Source organism: Pelodiscus sinensis, chromosome 10 (assembly GCF_049634645.1).
Source record: "Pelodiscus sinensis isolate JC-2024 chromosome 10, ASM4963464v1, whole genome shotgun sequence".
Lineage (NCBI taxonomy): Eukaryota > Metazoa > Chordata > Testudines > Trionychidae > Pelodiscus > Pelodiscus sinensis.
Window position 1 is genome coordinate 37771713 of NC_134720.1, and position 22261 is coordinate 37793973.

Here is a 22261-nt window from a genome sequence, read left to right on the forward strand (position 1 = left end):
AAAAGCAACTCTGTAGCTTGTGATCAGAGTAATTAATAGTGAAAGCACATTTATTAATATAAAGGTGATGAGGAAATTTGGGAACAAGCTTGTTTATGTAATATTTTTGGTCTCATTTATCAATCTCGAATGATGTAGGACAAATTCCTCATATAATAACAAAAACAAAACACTGTTTCTATATTTGACTGAATAAAAAGCACTTTGAAATACTAGAGACCTTCCATGATCTCTATTAATCATCCAATCAGCAGTAATTTCTAAAGTAAACAGAAATGTCTTTTGAAAGCAGAGAGATGTTCAGAGACCCTATCGTGATTAGCTCCGCCATTACCTGCAGGTATAGCGTTCCTTGCCCTTTCTCAGGAGGTTTTCTGGTAGGGCACTTGGTGGGGCTCGGAAGTTAAACATGGAAGGGACAGATTGTATGAGTTCACTGGCTTCTGGTTTCAGGGCACTAAAACTCTCTAGTTTTTCAGCCATGTTTTCTATAGCAGACATCTGCAAGGGGGAAAGAAAAAAAAACATATTACAGTGAAAGTGCTGAACAGATAATCCTATATACAAAGAACTTCATTCAAAAAATAACCATGCACAGAAAACTATTTTAGTTTTTCATTCCATAAATAGAACAAAGTGATGGAAAACTACATTATAACAGTTTGAATAAGAGAAGTAACTTTTACTGACAGTAGATCCCTCAACAGCAGAAATTCTGTTTTTACACTACAGTTTAGAATCCTATGCTTTTCTGCTACATTATTTTAATATTCTTGTTTGCACAGTAATTATTTGAAAACTCCATATAAGGAAGATCCTATACTCAGGTTTGATTAAATAAAAATAATGGGAGATCTGGAGTTGTCTTCCAGAAAGTATTCCTGTTCTTTTTCACCTGGAATTTTGCCACTGAAGCTATAGCTACACTACAGCAAGGATCAACACTCTGAGATCATTCCACTGGCAGTCCATTTAGCAAGTCTAGAGAAGACCTACCAAAACGACTGCAGATCACCCTCCAGTCAACCCCACTACACTATCCTGTTGAGAAGAGTAAGGTAAGTCAATGGGAGACTTCTTCCGATAGACCCCACAATAACTTGATCTAAGGTATGCCATCTCCAGCCACTTTATTCATGCAGATGGAGCTGCGTACCATAGGTCAACTTTCTGCAGAAATGTAGACATAAGCTAATTTGAATGGGAACAAGATCTGGCATTATAAGCCCACATCACAAGAAAGAAGCTTGTGAGAAGCTGGATCTTTTTGGAAAGTACTTGTATATGGTAGCAGAAGGATTCTTTTTAAGTTAGCACCTGCAATTTTAAGATACAAATCTGACCCAGTATATACACAATGTCCCTGAAGATAGCAAGTCACTTTCAGATTTGAATTACATGGTGTAAATCCAGAATTAAGTGGAATTACACTGGCTTCATTCCAATCTCAAGGACAGCAGAATTAACCTCATAGACCACAGGTGTTTGCGAGCCTAAAATATCAGTTCCCATTAAGCAGGAACTGATATATACTGTGATCTCTTATCAAACTTTCGTTTTTTTTCTTTTTCCCCACTGTTTAGGGATTTCTTTCCTAATGTTCTTATCTCATATGCTGGCTAGTTTGACTGTCCTCATTCCATTCATTGAAAGTACTCAATAATAATACTGGTTGAACCTCTCTAGTCCAAAACATTTTGGTCAGGAAACGTCCATCGTCCAGAAAGATTTTAGTTAGCCAGATGTCCATGTATCACGGGTGTGGCCAAGTTTCCCATGGTTCCATAAAACTTGTTTGCAGTCACAGGTCCTAGCTCTCAGTGTTCTGTGCTGTTATTTAGCTCAAATTTATCCCTAAATGTGTTCTAAGAGCCCAGTAAGCAGTGGAAGTGTTGCTAATGCTGCTAAACAATATTGACCTCCCATGATCTGGAAAATTCTCTTGTTTGGAACCAGTCAGGTCTCAAGGGTGCCAGAGAGGTTCAACCTGTACTTGAAAAGAGTATTAGGGGGCAACTTTTTCAGTGAAGTCTGGATACCTCAATCCTAGTGCTCAACATTTGTTACCTTAAAAGAACATGATTTTCAGAGAGTGAATACTCAGTTCTTTCAGGACCCCTGAAGATATCTCAGGTTTGGGACCTCAAAATTACCCCAAATCATCTGTCATGTTTGAAAACTGTGGTGACACTACAGAGTTACTGTAGAACACTTGTAGCATGTGAAAATTAGAGTTTCCTTATCAGATCCCCCCCCTAAAAAATCAAAGTGCTACAACACAAGGTTACAAAAGTCACATGACTATGCAGTCTTCTGAGAACATGGATAGAATAGAAGCCTACACATTTTACAGAGGAGGAGAAAGCTGTTGGGACCTACGTTTTGCCAACACCACTCAGTTTTTAATGACATGGCTGTGTCACTACAGCCATATTGCTAAAAGACTGGCAGCATAGCTTCTGTTTGTTGACTCTTTGGATGACAAAAATCATTCCATCCCCAATGAGCAGAGTTAGCTTTTTCCAACAATACACTATTCACGCTGGCACTTATCATGGCAAAACTTTTGTCTTTCAGAGTTGTTGCCTTTTTACCACCTCAAAATGACAAAAGGTTAGTCATTCAATTGCCAGTGTAAACATAGCCTAATTATCCTCTCTCTTCCCATGACATAGATCAAGAACATTTCTAATGATGCCAATGGTGTTACACTACCCCAGTGTAAGAGACCAAGTCTGACTCATTATCCAATGTTTATTAGAATCTTACTACATGAGTAATTCCTCTGAAACTAACTGGTCCTACTCTGAATGAACAAAGGTTGCAGAAGATTCACTGAAAGATCGGATTTGCCTCTCATGCAGATTGAGATAACTGCACTGACTTGAAAGGAGAGACTCCTGAGTTACACCAGTGGAAAGGAGGACAGAATCGGACTTGCAATGTGAAAGGAGATTATTTTTCATAAAACTATATTGGATTGATAAAGTAATATTCAAGAGACAGATGATTTTTCATGGAACATTCTTCTTAAGTCTATGAAGAGATTGGTCTGTTTTTGATGCTTTTGTTGCAAAAAAAAGTATGCTTGTAATGACTATTCATGTTCTGGTTACCTCAGAGTTTTGCTTTTTGTTTTGTTTTGCATTTTCTTGTGCCTCGTAGCCTGCCCTCTCATTTCATGCTCAGACTCCTAATGCACACTACAAATTGCAATGTACAGGGTACCACTGCCAATTTGCCAAATGTCTTTCTCCAGCTGTGGTGCAAAAAATCGCAGAGGGAAGTCAAGATACATTTACTTGTCAGGCAACAAATGTGAAAGCATTGGGAGGCAGTAGGGGCTGTAAGCTCTGGTGTTTGATTCATAATCACTCAGCTGCTAAAACATTCTCCATAGATGCAAGTGGACAGCACATTTGTCAATATGAAAGATTTTGACATGTACTGATCACAGGGCTGAGATATGTAATGATGCTGCTGCTGGGATAGGAGGTAATTCTGTCCCAGCAGAGCAATGTCATTATCAACACATACAGCTCAACATCCCCATATATTTATTTTTATATCACTTCATATTCTTCTTTACTCAGAATCAATTCTCAAAGCAGTTATGATTGTATTTCCACTGCTTTTAATTCCTGCTAATTGTTTTGGCCAATAATCAATCTGATATTTTACGGTTGCAGAGAATAGATGGTTTGAATGAAAAATGACCTTTGGGCTGATTAGCAGTGACAAGACAGTGCATGGGTTATGATAGAACATATTTATGATAAAGAATACGTGCATTGAGGAAGATAATAAATGTTTTATTTATGTATATATAATACTCAAGTCAGTTTCATTATAAAGGGGGTCTAAATCATTTTTGACCAAATCAACATTTTTCATGTGCATGGACCTCTACAGTAATATATTAAATAAACTATTTTTCCATTTACATTTAAAAGGGCTTAGTCATACTTATTGTCATTATTGTATTTGCAGCTTTCGGTCCTGATTCTGCTCTGGCAGTTTTGTAAATCAGAAGTAACTCCACAGATGTCAGTGGGGCTACACCAGTATGAGATCAGAATCAGGTCCTTAGTTTCTTATTCACAGAAACTATAAGCATTTCCAATTACTTAAAAGCAATGATAACTTTTCATAAGTACGTGCTCTGCCTTGAGAATTAGCATTAAAAAAAATGTAGTTAACTTACATGCTTTATATTCTTAAAGAAATATACTATCATCAAAAGGAAATATTAAGTATTGGGGATCAACTGGTGTAAATCAGTATAGCACCACTGAAGTCAATAGTGTTATACCAATTAATATCAGCTGAGCATATAGATCCCACAATCCAAGCAAAGGCACATTTTTAAAGGCAATAAGGAAAATAATGGCTGTCTTAAAATGAACAACTTTCCTTTGCTTTGCAAGCAGCCAGCCTTGAAATAAATTAGGGATAACAGTGAGGAAAGGGTAAGCTGTTAGCTCCCTTCATTCCTCTTACACAGATTCTTTTTGTCCATTTGTACTCCCTCCATTCATCGCTGAGAACCACTGAAGCACCAAAGAAGCAATCAGTGAAACTTTCTTTTCATCATCTTAATGCTGGCTATGGTAGCACTTTGCCTCAACTAGAAGGAAGGATTGTAGTTTCTCCATCAGAGCAGATTCCCCCACGCTCCCAAAAAATCCCTGATTAAGGTGGAATCGAGGATTAGCATCTCTACCAGCAACGTAAGCTCAGAAAACCATTATCACAGTGGCAGCCATCAGAAAATTCAGAGATGATGTTACATTTAAAATAAAGTGAAATACATGAAAGCACAACAGTACTGGGAATCAGGGAGTGAGAGAGCTTTAGTGATGCATGCCCCTTGGTTCCTCAGGTGATCTCCATGAATCAGCTCCCCACTACGTTTCAGCTGCTCCCTGAGACTCCACATCGTGAGTCCCAATTCCCATTCCCGAGCTTTGCTTGACTACAGATATTCTAAGGTCTATGAGGCTTTCTGTGCACCATGGTAGATCCCTGGGAGCCTAGTTTGGTCTGACTCTAGTTCCTGCAGCCCTATATCCCAAAAAATAGCTTTCCTGAATGACTTCAGGTTCCCATAACCGATCAGTGGTCTGTAGTCCTTCCTGCAAAACTTTGAAGTGGAAATTGTTTTGGGGGGCACTCCTGGTGAAACGTATAACATAAAGCACACTACTAACAATGGAGAGGCTACGATGATCAGTGAAACACTGATCTGCCAGCAGGGTTCCTTAGCACTGTGGCAGGCACCCGCCCACCCTGGGAGGTTAGGTAAATAGTTACCGAAACAGGATGCATTTCCTCCTGCCTGTGGTTAAAAATCCAAAGTCTCTTCCCACACCAAGATGCTCCCCTTCCACAACTTAAAGCTATTATGAGTCTTTATCATAAGGTTACTCAGGGCAACGTATCACATAGAAAGGAATAGGTTTCAGAAAAACATTGTGCCAAATTCTGATGAGTCTCCTTTCAAGTGAATATTTAAGGTTCAGTCATGCCAACAAGATACAGCTATACCTTGGAGACAGTAAAGAACCACCCTACCTCTGTTTTCTGGTACTCCCAGGAACACTGGGGGGAGCATGGCTCTTGCACCACCTCTCTGGACATACAGCATGCTTCCCCCTTTGTACCTGAGGGCTCACCGAAAGCTCAGTGAAGCCAATAAGAGTTTGGTTGCTTCACTGGGCTCTGAATCAGGCCTCTGGCCATGTTCACTGGCCTGTATGAATCATGGCTCCACATTTTCCACCACTTTGGGGGGCAGCTTGCTATCTCAGGCTAATAGAGAGCATTACTTGTATTGAGGGAACATTGGCCAATGCATACTGGTGCAGTTGTGGGGAGAGAAAGGACACAATCTGACTCTTCATATAGACATAGTGTAATGTATACATCTACAGAACAAGTTAGCTGATGAGGTAAGAGAATAAGAAGATTGCATTACATATTTTACATAAAGTTATTGCCTTATAGACAAGCAACGTCTGCTCCTAATCTGAAATCAGTGAATGGCAGTATTTTATATAGAACAGTAATTTTTGATTTACATATATGAGAGCTGTTGATTCTATCTGAGTCCAGATGTCTGGAAAAGGAAGCAGCTTTATCCCTACTTCACTCCTGGTCCCTAAGAGGCTATTAAACGCATACTGACGCAAACCAAAATGTAGTCACAATTCCCTAGCGCTGACCCAAAAAGGCAGATATTACCATAATTGGATAAAATAAATATTTTAGAAACATTTTAACAGGCTAGATATCATCAACAAGCGTCTCAAACATTTGTCTTAAAATTTATTTGCAGCAACAGATAATCAGTGACATATATAAAGGAGGGTTTATTTAATTTTTAAAAGATAACCTGATGATATGAAATGATCTAGAAACTAGTGTCAATGAAGTGCATGACCTAATGTTTTACAAATTAGACTTCTTAATGCTAGCATCATAAAACAACAGATTGTATGGCTATAACTCATGGGAAAGGATTGTACAAATGTTTGTTTTCTATTTTTATTCATGTTATTTAAAGGAATCTCAAAATCTTGATGATTAAAGTTCAGCAGCTCTACCTCTCTACCCTGAACCACAATGATTTCATTAAAAGAATGACTTGTGGTCATTTATTTTACTACTATCCCATAGATCTGGGACTGAATTTTGTAAAGTATTAACCAAAGGCCAAATCTGATCTCAGGTATACCAGTATAAATCTGGTGTGTCCATTGACAGTGAGGTAGCTGGTCTGGAATTTAAACTAGGGTAACAGAGAGCTGATCTTGGCCTGTAATAAACACAGTTAATGAAAAAGCATGGTTAATTCATCACAAAATGCATTTATTTATTTGGACAACTATTTTAATTATTTATTATAATTCTTCATAATGTTATTGCAAATGATGAATTATAAGATCTCTTTATAGCACACTGCTTCTAAAGTTAGGTGAGAGGTGGGGACAGGGTGCCAATTTCTGAGGTGCTTTATAAAGTGTGCAGATTGAATACACTATGATCCATTTAAATAGATTGATCCAATTGATCAGGCCTCTACAATTCTTGACACAGAATGAAAAATAACCATAAGTAAACTTTAAAATAGATGAGCTGGGATGCAGTGAATTGAGATATACAGGTTTAAATGACACATTCAAACCTTTCAAACTGGAGACAAAACTATAGGTTGCACCTCACTGGTACAGCACCCTTGGGTCCTGACTGGTCCCAAATGAGGGGACTTGCTGGACCAGGGAAGATCCCTCCCTCCTGGTATGTGCTGGCACGAGGTTAGGACTCCAGTCTGCCCCCACTGCTGCCCCAGCTCCCCGGGACTCTCTAGATGCTGCCAGCCATGCTGCTGCTGAGGTGGAGCACCACAGTCAGAACTCCACAGCTGGACAGAGCTACGCAGCTGCCTCATTCCACAGCCAGAGCTGTGCAGCTGGAGCTCCGCAGCCAGTGCAGAGCTCACTGGCTGCCTGGCTCCATAGCCAGGGCTGGAGCTGCACATCCAAGGCTGGGGCAGAAGAACGGGGACAGAGCACCCTGGCCACTGCTGGGACTGTAACTCCATGGTCACTGCTGGGGGCAGAACTCCCTGCTGTTTCACCTGTTTCCCCAGCATACACACACTGGCTACGTCTACACTGGCCCCTCTTCCGGAAGGGGCATGTAAATTTCACTAGTCGTCGTAGGGAAATCCGCGGGGGATTTAAATATCCCCCGCGGCATTTAAATAAAAATGTCCGCCGCTTTTTTCCGGCTTTTAAAAAAGCCGGAAAAGAGCGTCTAGACTGGCCCCGATCCTCCGGAAAAAGTGCCCTGTTCCGGAGGCTCTTATTCTTACTTTGAAGTAAGAATAAGAGCCTCCGGAAAGGGCACTTTTTCCGGAGGATCGGGGCCAGTCTAGACGCTCTTTTCCGGCTTTTTTAAAAGCCGGAAAAAAGCGGCGGACATTTTTATTTAAATGCCGCGGGGGATATTTAAATCCCCCGCGGATTTCCCTACGACGACTAGTGAAATTTACATGCCCCTTCCGGAAGAGGGGCCAGTGTAGACGTAGCCACTGAGTTGCTGGTGCTCCCTACCACACTCCTGCTCTGCTGCCAGACCTCTCTTTTCCTGGTCTCTGTGGTCCAGGAACATTCATGATCCATATGGGACCACGGATGTTGCCAGACCAGGGTGTCCCAGTTAAGGAAGGTACAACCCGTGTCTATAAATCAGCACCTTCTTCCAGTCAGTTTAACAGTACGTTTTCAATTTGTTTTATGTTGCAGCTGTTCTACCCTTTTCATAGCCAGGGGACAAAAAAAAATGTTTTTTAGGTCAGCTGACAAATTTAGAGTCAAAGCCAATATTAGGCTACGTCTAGACTACAAGCCTCTTTTGAAAGAGGCTTTTTCGAAACATACTTTTGAAAAAGCCCCCAAAAAGCCCCTTTCAAAAAAGAGCATCTAGACTGCAACCAGTACTTTCAAAAAAGCAAGCCACTTTTTTGAAAGAGAGCACCCAGGCAGTCTGGATGCTCTCTTTTGAAAAAGCACAGTTTGCATTATATAGCGCCTTTTTTCAAAAGAGTACTTTCAAAAAAAGGCTTTCTTCCTCGTAAATCAAGGTTTTCCGCAGTCGAAAAAACTACTGCATTCTTTCAATTTACTTTTAAAAGAATGAGGCAGCAGTCTAGACACAGGGGAAGTTTTTTCGAAAAAAGGCCACTTTTTAAAAAAAAAAAAAAACCTCAGTAGTCTAGACACACCCTGGGTATGTCTACACTACCCTCCTAGTTCGAACTAGGAGGGTAATGTAGGCATACCGCACTTGCAAATGAAGCCCGGGATTTGAATTTCCCAGGCTTCATTTGCATAAGCGGGGAGCCGCCATTTTTAAATCCCCGCTGGTTCGAACCCCGGGCAGCTCCTTGTGAAACGAGGTGTACCGGTAGTTCGGAATAGGCACCCAGTCCGAACTACCTAGTTCGAGCCCCGTGTAGCCGTGCTGCACGGGGTTCGAACCAGCGGGGATTTAAAAATGGCGGCTCCCCGCTTATGCAAATGAAGCCCGGGAAATTCAAATCCCGGGCTTCATTTGCAAGTGCGGTATGCCTACATTACCCCGCTAGTTCGAACTAGCGGGGTAGTGTAGACATACCCCCTGAGAGAGAGCATGTGGAACAATTCACTGTGGGTTTTTTCTGATGCATAATTACCAGAATACAGAGCTGATCCTGAGTGGTTCCAGAATGCATCACCTGAGATACTTGACCATTAATGGGCACAATTTTGAATTCACTCTAATGAGGAAATAAATATCTAGGGTCACCTGTGATGAATTTGAAGCTGCGCTGCCTGTTTCTGTTTTACACCTATTTGTGACTGTAGCAGGTATAAGATGTCAAAAGAGAAAACATTTAACACCTTCCACTTAAATTGTTTCTTCCATGCCAAATTATCATGGATGAAATTCATCCTTTCGAATGGGGCCTGCAAACAGCACCTAAGTCTCTTCAGTCCCACTGAAACCCTCAAAACAGTGTTCCATTTCAAAAATAGGGTGTAAGTAAATTCAATCCATTGAGTGCAGTATTATCAGCTCATCCCTATCACTAATAATACTTCATGCATAGAGCCTGATCAAATGCCCATTGGCATCAGTCCCTGTTTTGAATGGGAGTTAGGTCAAGACTTTAAGATCATCAGATTATAAGCACCTTACCTCGGAGAATATTATGAAGATGAGAGAGTGTCATTATCATTACTCACATTTTACAGATGGGAAATAGCGGGATTAAAATCCAGGTTTACAGAAAGTAAGACCAATGTTCAGAAGTATTTATGTATGCTCAACTATGGCATCTGGGTTTGTAAATGAGCATTAGGGCAGCTAAGTGTACATGTGCATGGGCAAATGTCATCCCCTATTTTTTACACTATGAAAGTAGTTTTGTACATAAAAGTAGACATGTAAAAGTATGCATGGATCTCAGACCACATTTTATGAAACTTTGGCCTTGGTCCTGCAAGACTATCTCAAATCACAGTGAATGAGCAGAACACAACATTGGTTTTCTGACTCTGACTCTCTTATTCTAACCACGTAAACCATAATTTTAGGAGAATTCTGGGATTAGTAGGTGTTAGTTAATTGCAGCTGCTGAAGTGGCAGCAAAATAAGAACAAAACATTAAGTTACGGGGGGGCGGTTTCCATACCAATTTGGAACTGACTTTAAATACAAGATTAAAAAAAAAGTTTACTCTCGGTTTTACTCCATTGATGCTCCAGTGCTCACCAATGGAAGTTATATATGTGTACCAATGTCTGTTGTTTCTCTGATGTAAGGGCTAACTTGGACACTTAGGGTATGTCTAGACTACATCCCTCCGTTGCCAGAGGGATGTAAATTAGACATCCCAAGATTGCTAATGAAGTGGGGATTTAAATATCCCGCGCTTCATTAGAATAAAAATGGTCGCCACTTTTTGCTGACGCAACACTTTACTGGCAAAAAGCAGCAGTCTATACAGGGATCGGTTGACAAGGAAAGCCTTTTCTGACTGATCCCTTATGCATCGTGCAACGAGGTTTACAGGATCAGTCGGAAAAGGCTTTCCTTGTTGACCGATCCCCATCTAGACTGCCGCTTTTTGCCGGAAAAGTGCCGTGGCGGCAAAAAGCAGCAGCCATTTTTATTCTAATGATGTGTGGGATATTTAAATCCCCACTTCATTAGCAATTTCGGTATGTCTAATGTACATCCCTCTGCCGACAGAGGGCTGTAGTCTAGACATATTCTTAAAGTCTAGAACCCAGAGGACTTTGATCATCAGATTATAACATTGTAATGGAAGTAAAATCTGAGGCCTAATCTTTCAGTACAACTCTGAGGGAAATAGTTTGTAATAGTTTCACTAAAATACAATCAAAGTGCCATATGGTAAAGTCCTTACATAAGCAAAACTCCCATTGCCTTCAATAAGAATAGGCTGCAAGATTATGTAGAAAGAAGGCCAATATGACATGACAAAACATTATCCAGCAGGAAAGCATGTGGCATACTCCTTACTAAGCAGCAGATTATCGTTCATATTATTCTTTTCTTATACAAATTTATTTTACAATGTTTAGATCAAAAATATAAGCAAATAACTTACCCAAGTTCTTTGATCAGGCAATTGGAACTGGGAGCAAAATTGAAACAAAAACAACACATTATTCCTGCATTGGAACCCTTTTTGCAATCAATCTATTGTGAAGTTAGCTAAGATTTCACGGTACGTGGATTGTTTGCTTTTGGGCACACTCTGCCTAAAATGCAATCTTTGAAGTGGCAATTTATTGCACAATATGACCAACTGACCTAGTCTAGTACAGATCTAGGGCCCTAGGCTTGCAGGGGAATTTTTTTTCACAAGCATGGACTGTGTAACAACTATAGGAGGTATCTCTCTCTCTCTCTCTCTCTCTCTCTCTCTCTCTTCCCCCCCCCCCCCCTTCTAGTCTAAAAATCTATTTTAGAAGTCTATCTTATAGCTCTCTTGTCATCCATTATAAGGATACACATTAACCCCTTGCTTAATCAAATGAAAAATGCCTGGCTTATGTAGCTGTACAAATAAGAATTTGTAGAACTGAAATATTTAAATTTATGTCACAAATGTTTTTTACAGAGATAATTTTACCTGATCATTTGAAAGTAAAAATACATGGTAGAATCTACATTTGTGTTAATAACCTGAAGACTATAGATATACCCACAAAAAAGTTGATCTGTTAATTGGCATCTCATAGTAAATATTGGGCCAAATTCTACTTTTGAGTAGGGATTGGTTTCTACTGATGTTGGTAAGAAGGCAGATTTAGCCCTTTATGTTATGACAGGTTGTGCAACAGAATTTTTATTCTGATATGTTTAAAAATGCACATTACACTCAAGACTTCATGCCAAGCCAGCTCTTACAAGTTAAACAGTCGTACCTAGCTCCCAAATAAATGATAAAAATGAAGACCAGTTGTTCCCAGTTGTATGGTAATGTTGTATGGTAATGTGCGAATTGCTATGAATATACATTATTTATCTCACGGTCTCTTTTGAATGAATACTTTGCAACAGAGTTCAGCTAAAGAAATGAATACAGATTAATATGTCATCATCTGATATACCCAGGAACACCATTTAAAAAAATGATAGGGTCATTATAGATCATCCTTCATGCATAGTACAAGAGGACACTTCTTAGGCAGGGTAATACTTAGACAGCTGGATAAGGATTCTCACTTAGGCCAAAGGGCAAACAATGTGCAGACAAATGGCATTCTCACACTAGGTTGAGATCTAGAGGAACAAGCAAGTTTTGCTCATCCATATCTCTTTGGTTATCTCAGACATATATTGTCATGCTGACATTGATTTGTCTCCCACCAGCTGCCTTCACACACTCTCTATGAAATATGGAAAAGCTGCTGTTATTCAGCATTTTATATAGTGCCATACCTGCGCATGGTGTTTTACACACATTAATGAAGACATCGGCCCTGCCCCAAAGAAGGGGACAAGGAAAGAAAAGACAACGTGTAAAAATAAAGAGAAATTTATTATTTATAGAGAAAGATCATACAGGACCAGACTATTTTAAACAGAGGCTGTGCAATGGGCAATAATTGCCTAGTTCAATCACAATTTATGATGCTCTAAATGACAATTACTGCCTTAGCTATGCCAAGTTGACCTCCCACATTGCAGTCATAGAGGGGCAACAGGAGGTTATATGGTGGGAAGAGATAGTACAATATGCTTGTCTTTCAACTTTGTGCACTTTCTCTCAGTTTCTCATGGGTTTTCTGAGGCTTTCACTCCTCTTTTCATTAGTCAATGAAGAAGAGTACATATCCCAATATAATTAAATTAAAATATCTGACAATCCCAGGCAGAATTCTCTGCTAAAGTAAATGGGTGCGACTCCATTAACTTAACATTTTACCAGCAGGGAATTTTGCGAGTTCTCTATGAAGAAAATACTAAGAGCGAAATCCTGACCCTGTTTTAGTTAATAACAAAAAAAAAAAAAATCTCATTGACCTCAGTGGGACAATGTTTTACTCTAAATGCCTCGCTCATCCAGTCTTTAAACCCTAACTATACTGTATGCCTTTGATTCCCTCCTCCGTCTTCCCTCCTGACGTGTTGTTTATTTAGATTTATGCTGCACTATAAAAAAGAAGGTCCAATCCAAACCCTGGGCACCTTTGCCAAGCCCTGAAGAATACATTCATACATAAACAGACTCCATCATTTAGCCATAGATCACAGTACCCCAGCAGCAACATAAATATAGCAACATCTGATAAACTCCTTCAACAAAACCACCAGAACCACCTCTTCATTTTAAATGGAGCTACGCAGATTTATGGCAGCTAAAGACTTGACCATCACTGAATTTCTACCTGGCAGTGCAACACTTGAAATATTCTCTCTGTAAATGTATTGTAGCCTATGAGTGAGGGTCCTTAACTGCTCTGCTTTTTAAAAATGTCCTAGAAAATCCATGCCTACTTTGTCTTTGTAATACCACAAAATCTCCCATCCAACAACCCTCAGATATTTTCATTCATCTTCCCATTCTAGAGGCTGAGGAGAAGAAGGGATAGCAAAGGCCTGTTGTTAAAACATTCTGAACTGAGATTACTGACCAGATTCTGCTCTCACTCACAGTAGTATGAATCCAGAGGTAAAGCTCAGTGGAGTTTAATCGGAATTTACACCACTGTGTCTGAGAGAAGGGTTAGGGTTTTTTCTGTGTATTGACTATTTGCTAGTATCACCTGCTATGAACTGGAAGCACATTCAAAAATGAATTGAAAAGGTTGTCTGGTTGCCTTGCAGATTTCGTACCTATACCCCTCAGTGTAGTCTGCTGAAACACCATCAGGCAAATTTTTATTGCAATACTTAGTGATTAGCATTAGCTGTTCCCTTCATTTCCTATATATCAGTTCATTAATGCCTTTCTTCCTTCTCCAACTGGGCAAGAACATTACTTTCATGTACTATGCTAAAGCATGACAAGATTTAGTCTATCAGGCCCACACTTGAGTAACTGAGCCTGACAACATGAGGAAGGTGTGTACTCATTATTATCCCCATTTTGCAATGCTAAACCAAAGCAGAGAGTTTCCATGGCCTACCCAAGAGCTCAGTAATTATCAAAGTAATTATCAAAGACAGGAATTCCTTACTCCTGGACCTGTTCTCACGGCCCTAGACTGTCATTGGGGAAGTGAAGACACCCTGTCCCTGTCAGACTGGCAAAGTATAGGATAAGCAAGTGGCCCAAAAATAAAAATAATGCAAAGAATTTTGCCCTTTCTGCATGTACATACTCACATGGTTTAAAGACAAGCCATTTATGTTCTTGACATAGCAAATGAGCATCTGGACATTAAACATATGAGCAAAGAGTCACATAATAGCCTCATCACAGAATGTTAGCTGAAGGTCTTCAACCATGGAAAGGGGATGTCTTGCAAGCAGCCCATTTCCAGTTATTCCACAAATTACTGTAACCACAGAGTTGCTCTGTAGTCAATTGGATATAGGAGTGTTTATACAGCGTATTTTCTGCGTGCTTTTAAATAGGTATATAAAAAGAGTCTGGCCTTTACAAAGGCTATTACTTGGGGTGCACAGATTTGTGGGCCCAACTCTGTATCTGCAAAAAATGACAGGCAAAATACTATTGCTCTAAGGACACACCGGTACCCACACACATCATATGCTTAAACTTACATATGGCAACATGAGGCCCACAATTAATTATCTGAGGGTGCAAAACTGACCAGCAAAAATAGAAACCACTTTTCAAGATCTGGCCCAAATTGCTATTGTCCCTCTGGGTATTGCTTAGAGATGGGAAAAAATGATACCTACGCTGCCATTGGCCACAGTGGGGAAACTGCAGAAGTACAACTTGGTAGAAGCAAATCTTTTTGATCCATTTTAAATTAGTGGGGGAAAGTATTCTAAAATATACATGTAGCTGAACTCTAAGTCCCACTACAATCAGAAAAAGATGGCTTAACTGCAAAACATGAAGAACATGCTAATGTGTTTCCACCACATCAACATTGGAAAAATGGGTGTGTTTTAGGAAATCCGAAAATAACTCAGACTGCATTCCTTTCTTTGCACCTGCTCGGAAGCATCAACAGGATTTGTTTACTATGTTGAAATTCCAAAAATACTTACTTGTGGATGAAACAAGAATCCTGGGGAAGGTCTCAAGTACTTTTCCTTTAAAGCTTCAAGTGGGTCAGTTAATTTTCTTTTCTCCACTCTGTAAATGTTAAAATGGATTTGCTTGTGATGAATCAGTCTTAGACATTAATAATTATTTAGTTACTTATGTTTAAAATAGCCAACGATATCCCAAATAATTGCTTTCTTGGTGATAATGGTAAAAGATAAGGAGGTACAGTCATCTCTTGATTCATTTCATATAACTCTTAGTAGCACTAATGAAAATCATGAATATCCATTAAAAAGAGATTATACCATTTACATTGGAAATAATCCCATTTTAAAGGTCAAGACTATTGATGATAGAAACTGATGACTAACTTCACTGGATCCTGTTATCAAGAAAATAGAGCCTAATCACATTTTTGAAACACAAGGAAAGCTCTCACTGATGCCAGTGGGTGCTTTTCATACTAGGCCTGCAGTAAGGAACCCTTTGGAAGCTCATCTTTTTGTGTGTGTGTGTGTGTGTGTGTGTGTGTGTGTGTGTGTGTGTGTGTGTGTGTGTGTGTGTGTGTGTGTGTGTGTGAGAGAGTGAGAGAGAGAGAGAGAGAATGTGAGTGTGAAAGAGAGAGAGAGAGAGAGAAATTTAGGCCCTGTCAACTGCTCCACATGGGTACAGGAGTACCCTTCCACAGAGAAGGTAGCAAGTTCCACACCTGGAGAAATGCAGTGAATTTAACACAACAGAAATTAAGCCTATGTTGAATTAATTGTGTGTATTCAAGTATGTAGTGAAACAGGGCATCTGATAGTTTATAATTAGTACTGGCATTTTAGTTCCTTCTGCACTTTCAATGATTGTATTGTTGATCAAAGGACTGATCCTGCATTCTTTACTCAGACATAATTTTCATTGGCTTCAATGGAAAATCTGCCTAAGAAAAAACTATATAACTGCCATTTTATGTTGACAAAATTCTTTTATTACTCCTTCACAAAGTGCACTAACATGCATTACACTACTGCATAGCTAAGAAAAAAAATTCACTAATTCAGTAATGATAAATTAATATGATACAGGAAACCTAAGCCTAATACTAACACCTATGTGGAATAAATTAGCAGTGTGTTACTTACTGAAATGGTTTGAACACTGTTCCTTTCTAATGTATATCCTTTATCTTATGCCAAAGAGTATTGTATGACATTTTTGCCAAAAGCAATTTTTGAAGATAGTAATGACTTAAAAATCATTTGTATTACAGTAACTTTTTATTTTAACAATAGGCTCTTTGTGAAATAGGCCATTTAGATTATGAACAAATCACTTTTATGGCTAATATTTCACTACTTCTATATTTCCTGTAGATTAATTTAGACATATGACTATGCTGATTACTGATATGCAGGCAGAGTTTCAAAGTGCATAAAGTGCCGACTTACACAAGACCTTAGGTGAAATCCTGGTCCTGCTGAAGATAATGACAAAATTAATGAGAGTTCAAGTGAATGTGAGAATTTCACTCCTGCTTTCTAAGAGCTTGTCTACATGAGGAACAAGATTGTAATAGTTATTCCACAATGGCATCACACATGAACACTCTTATTCTGCACTGAGAATCAGTGTGGAATAACTGCTGTGCTTTACACTTCCAGTAGCTTCCCTGTGTAGACAAATAATAATATCATGGCTCACATAGAGTCTGATCATATTCCCACTAAAATCACTGTTAAGACTCCCATTGACTTACTCAGGTGATATCAGACTCCTAGGCTATGTCTAAACTATATTCCTCCTTCGAAAAAGGAACGTAAATGAGGCCAATCAAAAGTTCAAATGAAGCGTGGATTTACAAATCTTGTGCTTCATTTGCATAATCACCTGAGAGTGCTTTTCAAAAAAGGGTTTTTCGAAAGTGAAAGCGCAGTCTAGATGGGGTTCTTTCAAGAAAAAACACCCCTTTTTCAAAAGAACCCATACTCCTGAAAAAAATTAGGAGTATGGGTTCTTTTGAAAAAGGGGTTTTTTTTTTCTAGACTGCGGTTTCTTTTTTGATAAACCCTTTTTCAAAAAAGCGCTTTCACATGATTATGCAAATGAAGTGCGACATTTGTAAATCTGTGCTTCATTTTAATTTTCGATCAGCCTCATTTACATTCCTCTTTTAAAAGAGGAATGTAGTTTAGACGTGCCCTTACTACCCACACATTATTTTTGTTTTGTTTTGTTTTGTTTTGTTTTGTTTTGTTTTGTTTTGCAACCCGGGACAAATTCTGCCTTCGCTTACAGCCACAGAGCTTCATAGAAACTGGTGAGTTGCTCTACTGTAACAGAGTAGAATTTCATCCTATTCCTTTGACCTGTCAGCCAAGATTCAACCCATAGTTGCAGCTGCCTGCTACATCAGTTCGAGTGGAATAGTGCAAAAAAAAATTAGAATTTGGCTCAGATAATTTTTGGTGGGAGGCCATGGGATGTAGTGCTTTTGAAAAAAAAAAGGATTTGTACTAAACAAATGTAAAGAAAATTTTCAAATAGCTTTAGTGCCATCTCATTTTTGGATAAGTAAATTTATTACATTTGGAATACTGCATCCAACTCTGGGTCCCCAATTACAGAAAGGATGTAGACACATTGGAAAGAGAGTCCAGTGGAGAGTAACAAAAAATGATTGGGGGCTGTAGCACATGATGTAGGAGGAGAGTGAGGGATTTGGGCTTATTTCATCTATAAAAGAGAAGAGCGAGGGGGGATTTGATAGTAGCTTTCAACAACCTGAGGGGTGAAGGGGTGTTCCAAAGAGGACGGAGAAAGGCTGTTCCCAGTGGTGACAGATGACAGAACAAGGAGCAATGGTCTCAAGTTTCAGTGGAGGAGGTCTAGGTTGGATATTAAGAAAAATTATTTCAATAGGATTGTGAAGCACTGGAACGGGTTACCTAGGGATGTGGGGGAATCTCCATCCCTAGAGGTTTTTATGTCCCAGCTTGACAAAGCCCTGGCTGGGAAGATTTAGTTGGGATTGGTCTTGCTTTTAGCAGGGGGTTAGATTTGATGGCCTCCTGAAGTCTCTTCCAACCCTATGAGCCTATGATCTTATGATAAATTGCTGCATATTGTAAATTAGTACTTGCTGAGCTAATAGATCACTTCAAGTTACATATGAAAAATCCTGAAAGTGTTAGCTATGCTCAAGAATGCTACTAAGAGCCATTAAAGCCAGTTACCTGTAAATGGGATCCATAAAGAACGGAGTGGGCCTGGCATGCTGCAAAGAACCATCAGTCACTTTCCTTGATTCAAAATCACTGCCTTTCTTTTCACCAAAGACGTGGTTTTTCCGAGGCTCAGCTTGTTTTGTACCGCTGGCTCGACTTCTGCTGCCCATGCTCAGATCTAGTGGTTGATCCTGGCTTGTCACAGATGGAGCTGCTGGCTTTGAGGTTATAGGAGTAACTGGCTTCTCCTCCTTACGTTTAGTGGTGAGGTCAAAGGGAGACTCAGAGCTTCCCTTTGGGATCTTCTTTACTTCACTTGGTGACTGAGGTTCCATTTTCAAAGGTAACGGTCTCAAGTCTCTATCAGGAAATGGGTACATTGATTGAGAGAATGCTGGAAAAAATGGGAGGGGAAACATGGAAGGGTAAGGTAAAGCTCCAACTTTTTTGTCTTGCAGCCCCACAAGTCCTGTTGAACCAAAGTATTTTTCAGCAATAGAAGCAATAGCCTTTATAGAATCATTCACAGCTCCTGACACCGCAGTTTGCTCCTCTAAAGATGGTGAGAAAATGGAATGACTGCTGTATTCTTTCTTATTATTTATTGAAGCCAAATTCTGAAGAGAGCTTACTTTGTCTTTGAACATTTTACCATTTTCTTTACATTTCTCTTTATCACTTTCAATGTCACTTTCCAGATCAGAGCCAGAGGTGGTCTCCAGGTCACTGCCACTGGGAGTACTGACATCATCAAGGTCACTACTCTCTGACTGGTCACTGATTTTTTCGTGCGGCCTCTCTTCAGAGGACCTCTCTGGTTGAAGCTCCACTGGCTTATTTTCACCTACAGAGGGGTGCTTATTTAGTGCCTTCAAAATATCCTGTGTAGCTGGCAGTATCTGAGGATGTGTCATGAGGGGACTTTGACTTTTGTTTGTTTGGTCTGTGCTTGATAGTCCTTTAACAGGAGAACTAGCAGGTATCAAAGGCGGCCTGTGGTATAAGCCTGAAGGAAACAGACCAGGGAAGCTAAAAGAAAATCCAGGAGCTGTTGGAAAGGTAAGACCAGCAGGATGCCTATTGGCACCAAAATAGTCAGCAAGGCCCGGATTTGCATGATTCATATTAACCATGGACGTTTTATCCATAGCTGGGGTTCCAGGAAGTGAAATGCCTTGGCCAAAAAATCCTCCTGCTGCAAAATGATTCTTGCCCTCACAAAATCTCCTGTGTTTATTTAAGGAAGATGTAGTGCTGAACATTTGTCCACAGTCTTTGCACTTGATTTGGGTTCTGCAATCAGCATGCATGCGCTTATGACGACAAAGGTTTGAAAACTGAGTATAGGATTTATGGCAGACCTCACCTGTGTGTAAACAACAACAACAACAAATCTCAGGCTTTATGATAATCTCCTCTTTCCCCACTGAAATTTAGCAAAGAAAACAATTTGTTACTCCCCAACATGTGAATTAGGAAGCCATAAGGAGAAGTCTGTGAGCTTCATCTTGGTGAACATAAATGAAAACTCATTTTACTTTTTCCAAAGCAAGGCATCCAACCAGACAAATGTCTTGAGACAGCACAAAGAACCCTCCCCATAAACATAAAAATCCCTAAAATACAAAAATTTCCTTTTCACAATCTTTGTGTTGTTTACAATGTTTTAAATTCATGATCATTATCATTATTTATACACAATAGCACTCAAAGCTCCTGATCAGAATCAGGCCCCCAGTAAGCAGGGCACTGTGTGTACAAACTAAGGCCCTGATCCTGGAAACATATACACATGAGCAAGCAAGGGAGGTTTAGGTTGGACATTAGGAAAAAGTTCCTAACTGTCAGGGAAGTCAAACACTGGAATAAATTGCCAAGGGAGGCTGTGGAATCTCCATCTGTGGAGATATTTAAGAGTAGGTTAAATAAATGTCGATCAGGGATGGTCTACACAGTATTTGGTCCTGCCACGAGGGCAGGGGACTGGACTCAATGACCTCTCGAGGTCCCTTCCAGTCCTAGTAGTCTATGATTCTATGATCTGCATAGCTTTATCCATATGAATGTCTCCAGGGGTAGCATTGGGATTATCCAAATGCTTAAAGTTATTCACATACATAAGCATTTGCAAAATCTGAGCCACAGAAAGAGGCATAGCTCCTGCCCCAAAGAGCTTACAATCTAAAAATACAACCAAGATATATGAAGGATGGGAAGAGGAAGATAATCAGATACATACAATCACATATAACCATTAACAAACCCAATGTTTTGCAATTACAAATGAGAAACTAATTACATGGAAAACTTGGCATTCCAGGCTGTGGTTTCCAGAGCAATCACAGTCTGGTGCCCGTACACATTTCTAACAGTCTCCGTTTTCATGTACAGTATTAGTGGAATGCATATGGTCTGTATGGTAGAGTTACAATTGCTTTAAAAGCCATAATGCTTCATTTCATATCTAGTGTAATTATAATGTTGACCTTAATGGTTCATAATGTAGTTTGCTTGTCTGTCTTTTGCATGAGAAAAAACAACATATTTCAACAACTATTTCCTCAAAAAGTGCAGCTGTATTTACTTGATTGTCTGATGCTCAAAACAACTCAGTAGATTTCCTCAAACTCCTCTGGGACAAGAACAATTTCAACTCAAAAAAGTAACATTAAGGCTACGTCTACACTACACCTTCTGCCAGAAGAGGGAATGCAAATGAAGCACTGATTACCATTTTCTTGCTCTTCATTTGCATAATCTCTTCCGATCTGTTTTTGCACAAGAAGTTTTTGTGCAAAAATATGCGGTATGGACGTTTCCTTTTTGTGCAAAAACCCCTTGGCATAAGGATCTTGCACAAAAAAGGGGTTTTGCACAGAAAGGAAACGTCCACACTGCTTGTTTTTGTGCAAAAACCTCTTGTACAAAAACAGATAGGAAGAGATTATGCAAACGAAGCATGAGAAAATGCTAATCCATGCTTCATTTGCATTGCCTCTTCTGGCAGAATGCGTAATGCAGACATAGCCTTCGAGAAAGACTAAACCAGAGAGAGTAAGGGGTGCAATCCTGTTCTGACAGGCCTTATCTACACTACAACATTTCCCATGTCTGAATACAGTTATCACATTCAATGACATGTTAATATAGGTGGTGCAGTGGCCAACGTAGAGTGAGATATGGTACATTTTTGTAATGTAAACCAAATCACTGAAATGAACAGGATTTTGTGCTGTGAACAGGTAAATATTCTATAACCACAACTATAGGGTCATTATTGCAATGATGTAATTTCCTACTTTATGAAACCTTGTTATATGCCATTTTTATCTCCTTTAGGAACTTTATTGAGCAAGGTACTGTGATAGAAATTAGTGAACAGAAGCAAAAGGCTTCGTAATTTAAAATCCCCCCTTAGAGAATAAGGTCTAGACTCCATTGTTCTTCACATGTAAACATGTGAGCAACTTCACACATTTGAGTGTTCCTACTGAACTCAGTGGAATTGCTCTTGTATGTATTACTCAAGTAATTAATATTTGCAGATTCATGGGCTTAGTTTGTCCTTAATAAGAGGCTTTTCTTTGCAATTTGGAATAGGACTGATCTCTAGAGCTATGTCTACTCAGCAACATTATTTATTTCAAAATAATGACAAGCTGGAAGACTTCTTACTCTGACTCCTGTAACTCTTATTTCACAAGGAGTAAGGAAGTCCAAGGAAGAATGTTCTTCCTTCAACTTCCTGCTATGTAGACAGCACCAAAAGCCGAAT

General features: G+C 39.5%; 1 protein-coding gene across 6 annotated transcripts in view; it reads right to left on the reverse strand.

Annotated features, from left to right (window-relative positions):
• Nucleotides 1-22261, reverse strand: part of MECOM (MDS1 and EVI1 complex locus) — a 508313-nt gene that overhangs the window by 19350 nt on the left and 466702 nt on the right. For 3 of the 6 annotated variants that reach the window (XM_006131721.4, XM_006131720.4, XM_006131724.4), the window contains 4 exons: nt 18496-19852; nt 15274-15361; nt 11183-11209; nt 335-501 (listed from right to left, as the gene is read on the reverse strand). In XM_006131721.4, the coding sequence (XP_006131783.1) occupies nt 335-501; nt 11183-11209; nt 15274-15361; nt 18496-19852 (1639 nt within the window). The remainder of the gene's footprint in view (nt 1-334; nt 502-11182; nt 11210-15273; nt 15362-18495; nt 19853-22261) is intronic. The other 3 variants (XM_006131723.4, XM_006131722.4, XM_025188972.2) reach the window with 2 other exon arrangements.